This window comes from Pseudopipra pipra, chromosome 5 (assembly GCF_036250125.1).
Source record: "Pseudopipra pipra isolate bDixPip1 chromosome 5, bDixPip1.hap1, whole genome shotgun sequence".
In the NCBI taxonomy this organism is placed as follows: Eukaryota; Metazoa; Chordata; class Aves; order Passeriformes; family Pipridae; genus Pseudopipra; species Pseudopipra pipra.
Window position 1 is genome coordinate 9,035,321 of NC_087553.1, and position 7,290 is coordinate 9,042,610.

General features: G+C 40.7%; 1 protein-coding gene across 3 annotated transcripts in view; it reads left to right on the plus strand.

Annotated features, from left to right (window-relative positions):
• The window catches only part of DERA (deoxyribose-phosphate aldolase), a 53,138-nt gene extending 46,220 nt beyond the window's left edge, over positions 1–6,918 (plus strand). For 2 of the 3 annotated variants that reach the window (XM_064654373.1, XM_064654374.1), the window contains exons 8-9: positions 3,017–3,166; positions 4,534–6,918. In XM_064654373.1, coding sequence (XP_064510443.1) covers positions 3,017–3,166; positions 4,534–4,590 — 207 coding nt within the window. In that variant the 3' untranslated portion in view covers positions 4,591–6,918. Of the gene's footprint in view, positions 1–344; positions 446–3,016; positions 3,167–4,533 lie in introns of those variants that run through there. The other variant, XM_064654375.1, reaches the window with a different exon arrangement.
• The last annotated feature ends 372 nt before the right edge of the window (positions 6,919–7,290 follow it).

Genomic DNA, 7,290 nt, shown 5'->3' on the forward strand with positions numbered 1-7,290 from the left:
CTGAAAGAACATTAAGTGCTGGTACAGAAGGTTTATCTGTTAGGTCACTGTTGAGTGCTGTCACTAGAGAGGAGAAGCAGTGAGGAGCATATGGCAAAGATAGTGATGAACTGTTGAAGCATCGAGAAAGGAGGAGGTTAACAGGAGAGCTTAAGCCACCTCTCATCTCTCTTATCCACAGACAAGTGGGGGCTGCCAGTTAGATCTGGTGCTGGAGTTCAGCAGTGGGCTTTGTCCGCACCTTCGGATTCAGGGAAGGGAACCATGTCTCTAGCTGAGAGCCTCTCGCTGTTCCTGGACCACCCTTCCTTCCTCTCCAGTTTATCCTTCTATCCTTTCTGCAGGTGACCTTTCAAGGTACAATGTCAGGACACGGGGTGAGCAGTGGGATAGGGTCTGAGATGTCTTCAGGGCCTGTTGGAGCTTGAGGAGCGCGTGACAGCAGGTTAGATGTGTGTCCTCCTGCTCTCTGTAGTCATCTAGGTGAGGCCAGCATGGATCCCTGGGCTGTCCTCACTCCTCCCTTCCCCTGTCTTCATCTCTCTCAGCCACACAACAACTTGAGCAGCTCTGACAGTCTTGTTTTTGTGGGAGCATTGTCACTGCACCAACGTGAGGCAGATCCCTGGGGCCGGGTGACTCACCTCGGCGCCAGTGCTGCTTGCACGAGCTGTGTGCCAGAAGTTGGGCTCTGCTGCATTAGCACAGCTTTGTACCTATAATTGGATATAAATGTTGAATTCACCTTTTGCTTTTAAAGGATGCATTCATGGCATAAAATGTGTTATTAAGAATAAGTGCTTATGTCTGTGTGCATGTGTGTGTCGGTGAATTAGATGTAAACTGACTTTGTGTACTTTTATTAACTGAAGACAATATTATCAGTGACAAGAGATTTCTAAATGGTTTCTTTAACAAACTAATTTTGCTGCTGTAGGGATGCTTTCTAGCAAGGCGTTGCCTGGGAAAAACAGGTTAATACAGAAATTAAACTTCTTCAAGGAAAGGAGCAAGTTGCAGAGTAACATTTATTGACTGATAAGCTGTGGTGGTGATATGAAAAGTGTGCAGTATAATGGGAAATAATCTTTTCCTGTCATTATTGAAGGACATACATAAATTGGTTTTTCTGTTGGGAAAACTCCCAATCCAGAAAAACTTATTACTTTTAATAATGTAAGGTGAAGAGAAAATTCTTGAGGAGATGAACTTATTAAGCAAAATAATGAAATGCTGTGAAACAGCAGGAAAGTGGTAGCTGGACTTTGTACTGCTCTTGAATTAAATTCCAAGCCCCCTTCCTTTTTGCGTTTTTATGGTAGTCAGATGTTCTGTTTGGAAAGCTGGTAAATGGAGGAGAGGACAGGCTTGTCTTTGTCAGCTTTTTTTTTGCAGAGAAAAGAGCTTTTAGACTTTGCTAAAAGGGGAAGGAATTCTGAATGATGTTTTTAATTCTCAACTTAATTTTACTTGGTTTTTGCCACGGATTACCTCAAAAAGCTGTAACATTTCTAGGAAGAAATCTAAAATTTGAATTTCATTAGAATTTCTCTTTCTGAGGGAAACCACATTTCAACTATTTTAATTTATTATCTAGAAGATGCTTTTCCAGTTGCTGTGGTTTAAATTCCTTTTGGAAATCTAATGTTAAGAGATGGATGCATACACTCACATCTCTTTGTCCATCCACAAGACCACAGTCTTTGTGGTTTGGATTTATCAGGCTTTTCCTGCTGTTGTTCTTTTAATCTTATTCGAAATATACCATTATCACAATGCTCTGGGGTGAGAGAGAAGGATTTTTTTTCTGTGTTTGTTGGTCCTGAAATCACTGTGTAAAGATTACCAAACACATTTAAAAACAGATACTTTTGGATTCTACTATTTTATCCATAAGGTACAAAGAAATCCTCAATGCAGTGAGGTTTCAGAAGCTTATATGTAGAAAGCAAACCAATAATTCTTGCAGAAGGCAGAGGTTTATAGCAGAGGGAAACATAGGAAGAATTGCTGTGTTCCTCATTGTTCTGATTTACTTTTTTTTAACACAGAAACATTTTTTCTTAATTCTCCTTGTTTTCCAAGAGTTTAGTTAGCTGCTAAAGGCCAACATTTTAACTAATGCAGGTGTCAAAATTTTTGATAGCTGCGTATCACAAGCTGTGTCTCGGAATGAGATGTGTTTAAATGGCACATGAAAGACTGGCATTAGGGGTATATGCCAAGTCACCTCAGTGCTGGCTCTGCACAGCAGGTCCATCATGGGATTCAAGATGTGCTTTACCCCAAAGATAGGCTTTATTTGGCGTGTGTGCCTGTAGTACATGGCAGTTCACCTGACCAAATATGACAGATTTCTCACATCAAGTGACTGAAAGGGTATCCAGCGTGGGAGGGAAGTTCTGCAGTTCCTGTGATTTTTGATAAGGACAAACCTAATTTAATTCCCATTTGGAAAATTTTAGTGAAAATTAAACCTCTGATAGGTTTGAATGTACAGCCAAATTACATGTTACTCTGGTGCACAGGGTTTTTGTGAAGTAGAGCCATCTCTCACTGCTGTCCACGAGTCAGCTGCCTCACATGCTTTAATTCAGCATCTTTAGTGTTATTGCATGTGTATTTGTTGTTATATATTTGGAATTAGACTGTGACATGGGCAGTAGGTGATTGTGCAGATGTCCCAGGTCTGGGCTAAATCCCTTGGCCTGATATGTGCAGTAGGCAAAGTAGTCCCATTAGACCTCAAGCCCAGCTCCTGAGAAAGTGCACAGGGTTCAATAGTATTACTCCCTCAAAATGAAAATGTTATCTTTCACAGTGATGGCTGAGGCTTGATAGCTCTCAGTGCTAGAGCTTATCCTCTTTGCAGTCAGGTCCTTACTGGGTAGAGCTGTTACATACACCACAGACACTGTGAGACTGCAGGTGTACAAACACTGATTGCTCTTCCTAGTGTTGCTGATGAATGAAAATGTGTATTGAACTTCTTTTTTTTTTTTTTTCCTGTATGAAGGTTGGATTTAAACCTGCCGGGGGCATTCGGACAGCAAAAGAAGCCATCACTTGGCTTATGCTGGTGAAGGAGGAGCTGGGAGTGGAATGGCTGACACCAGAGCTCTTTCGCCTGGGTGCCAGTAGTTTGCTGGGAGACATTGAGCAACAGGTTAGTTGTTGACAGCTTTCAGCTTCTGTAGATAAAGTCAGTCTTTCTAGATATGCTGGCTTGCTGATTTTGCAGAAGTAGAACGTACATCTGATTCATTATTAGTGACATGTACTTCCAGCCCAGTATTTCTTTAAATATGGCCTGTCATCACAGACACCTGGGACTCTGATATTCCAGCAGCTGACCACAGTCTGTTTGCAATGCAGTGAGCAAAGACTTTCAGTTTGTACATGTATGGAGTCTTTTGCACTCCCAGCTGTTGCCAGTTCAACTGACCCTCAAAATACCTCTCAGACCCTTTATGTCACTGTACCACAGCTGTTCATCATATATTTCCATGCTGTGGAGAAAGTTGCATCTCATCCAAATGCTGCTGATAGAGAAGCTTTTACATGTTGATTATTTCCTGAGAAAGAAGTTGCCAATGGGAAGAGGAGTTCTGACCTATCTACCCTTGACCTACATCACTAGCACAGGGTATCAACCCCGAAGGATGCAGCATAGTTGGGAACAGTGTAGTGTTGGAGGAACTACCAAAACATTAAGGCTTCTGAACTTCACTCCTGTGTTCACTGAACCCAGGAGATAAGGTGATACCAGCTTTAACCAAGTAAAAGTTTGAGAGTCCTTGTGCCGTTGATGCCGGGAAAACATGAATTTTGAGGGAGGAGAAAAGCACCAGTCTGTTCCCTTTCCCCACCTTTAGAAATATAGAACATCTGAGAGATGTCAGTTATATTCATGACTGTTGAAAACTCACTCCTGCAATGAGGATAATATTGGCTTGCTTCATTGCCAGACTTTCTCTGCCTCACTCAACCTAAAATTATGTTCCTGGTTATGACAAAGCAGCATGAGCTTTCTTGTTGCCACTGCCATTGCTGCTGAGTCTTAGGACACAGCCAGTGATTGTGTCACACGCTTTCTTCTGATTTCTTAAGGGTTGTATCCTTTTATATGCCAGGGATTGCATGAATGCCCCAGTTGTGACCAAAGCTCTGCTATACTATGCCATCTAAAAACATGGAAGATAAAATGTCCCAATCATTGTATTCAATAAAACAAACACTGAAATCATCAAAATCAGGTGACAGGTAAAAGCATTGGGTTCTGCCTGGTTCTTTTTAAAAAGCAATGAGAGTCTTTCCTTTTTACCTTTTTTTTCCAAATACAGCAGCAAGAGCTGCTATAGTTCATATTCTACAAACAAATATATAAAGGTATAGTACATCATATTTTATGCACATACACAAACAAATATCTATCATCTTCATCTGGCATGCCTTTAATTTGTTACTTCCTTGACACTTTCAGTTTTGTAGTCATATATAATTCCATCATAAATTTTCCTTTTTTTCTTGCAGATTTTCTATCATGTGACTGGCTCTTATCCACTTCAGCATGAACTGGCAATGGCTTAGGCACAAAATCAGCTCAGGATTACTTTTACAAAAGAGGTCTTTAAGCAAACAGCATTGAGAAGTCTTCTGACAACCAAGTGCATATGATGGAATGAAAGGCCTAATTCTCCCTTCTTCATATTTTATAGTATTTAAAAATATGCTCAAGTCTGGTGGTTGTACTTGATCCAAAAGCAGAAAAAAATGGTATTTCTGAAATAGTTAAATAGTTAATACTTACAGATTTGCAAAGTTAATCTTCCAAAGTTCCTCAGACCAGGCTGAAAAGCTTATTAATGGCAACACTGAAATACTATGAAAGAGATTTAGGTGGCCTGGTAACACTTTGCAGTCACAGAATATGAAGTATCTATGGAATGTTTCAGATTGCTAATTAAGAGCTACTGATCTTGAAATAGATTTCCATTCACCTCAGACAAAATCTTCTGGCACAAATGTGTTGCACTATTAATTGTTATGTTGATTCAGTTTCAAGCATTATAACTGGAAAGAAGAATGAAACTTGGCTAATACTGTCTTTTATAAAATGTCTTCTGTATCAAAAAAACCCACCTCTTTTTTATTTTTTGTATTTTTCCCCTCCAACTTGGGCACAGACATCCATATTTAGACCCTTGAATAAAAGTGGCTTGATTTCTAGAGCAGCTGAGTATCCACAGTTGCTCCTGAAGTTAATGGGAGCTCTGGGTGATCAGAACAACTGAAAATCAAGCAGTCTCTATATAGGTGCCTAACTATGCATTCAGGGGCCTATTTTTAGCCATTTCACTCTTAAAATTTTAGTCTAACTCACTTAGAAGCTCCCATTCCTGTCTCCTGTCATTTTAAAACACAGTCATGCAAATCTTTCCATTTTAATGTAGGGGGGTTTGACTGTCAGTTTGCAGGTGTCACTGCTGGCTAAACTTCAACTTTGCCAGTCTAAAAGCAATTCTTTAATTTAAAAGGTGAATTGAATTGTGTCCTATATGGGGTTTAATGCTTTAATGTAAAAAGAAATGTACTTTTCTCAGAGCACATTAAGAATAATACTGAAATCATCAACACCTTTTGAATATCAGACTGGAGCTGGTGGATTCATTATATCAGGACTGCATTCTGCTCACTAACCAGAGTTGTACTAAAAACTTAATTATCTTATCGTCATGACTAGTCTCACTGACTTAAGTAGGTCTCATCATGGAAGTAAGAGTAGGAGGATTTTGCTGTAAATCAAGCTACAAGGTACATTTATTACAAAGAGATTTATTATAAAGAAATAACTCGGTTATTTATCTGGTTCTGCCACCTGAATCACTAGTGTGCTACAAACCACCTTGGACAGATAGGAAAGCTGATTAGGGAAAAAAATCAGAGAAACAACATATATAGAAAACAAAATCCTATATGCAGTGCTCAGTACTAAAAATGGGCCTTAATTTCTCAGGAAGTAGTTCATCCGAGGCTCTCTGTCTTTTTCTGCTTTAGGTCTCTTCACAGAAAATGAGGCTGAGCTGTAACACTACTTTCATGTTTATTTTCCTGAAAAGTGGCCCTTTTTGCCATGGATTTTCCTTCTGAGTTCATTGTCAGTCTCTTCAAGGAAAAATCCAGTGCCTGTTTGCATACTGAGAGGAAGATCCTGCTGCTCAGCTTTAAGAAATGCAGAGCCTGTTATTTGAGGTCAGGTCCCACCAGGTGCTTGCCAGGCTGACCTTCTGCCGTGCCCCCCCAGCAGCCACACACTGGATTTTGCTGCTGTTTGGCTGTATAAATGTTGGTGTGTGTTTCCATAGTCTCATATTAGAAAGTCATACTACTTGCAAAGTATCCTGTTTTGTTGTTGGTTGACTTTTGGACATTTAGGGTGAAGACAGAAGATGCAAACTGTTTTCAGAGATGCTTTAGTTTCCAGGTGAAGGACTCTGTAGTTCCTTAAGATTAACAGAGGTCCAGCTTTACCACCTCACTAGGTAAGGTGAGTCTCACCTCTGGAACAACCTTATTGTTTCCACACAAACTGTGTTGATTAGTGAACTTGCCCAGGAGGAATTCTGTGGAATCAGCCCCCCTTTGTTCTGATGTGCACATGGGCTGTTGCTGGTTACTTCACTTCAAAGGTTTGGCTTTCTGAGAAGTCAAAGAGAGCTGCTTCCCTTTTCCATGAACATTATAAACACACTGATGTTAAATACTGTGCAACTCCAGGCCAGCCAGTGTTTTGGGAGAAGCTGGCTTGGAGAGTAATTTTATACATTTTTTTCTGTTGAAACCTATAATACTTTTTTGGAAAAAAAGAAAAAAAGTAACAGAGTCTGTAAACACATCCAAATAAAGATTATTCTGGTTTTGGAGTGTTTTTTTTCAAGGAGTAAGCAGAAGGCTCATTGTTTCAGAGCAACTGGTTGTCTTTGTTAACTCCTTGGTGACACAAGTGAGTTATATTCAGCCTGTGTCTGTTCCCCCAACATGACCCAGAGCCTTGTCTCTCACTCCTCCTCCTACAGAAGCTGCTGGTACCAGCCAAGTATTGGTCTGTTGACAGCCCTAAGCGATGTGAGGGCTTGAACCTGGGCCAAGGATCCCTTCAGGAGCAGCAGGAAACTGGCCTGGAGACAGACAAGGCATGTCCAGGGGACCATCCAGGAGACTTAACCAACAGCACAGGTCCGAGGTCCATTGCACAGGCAGGGCTGGAGACCAGCTGAGCTGGAGTGGGGC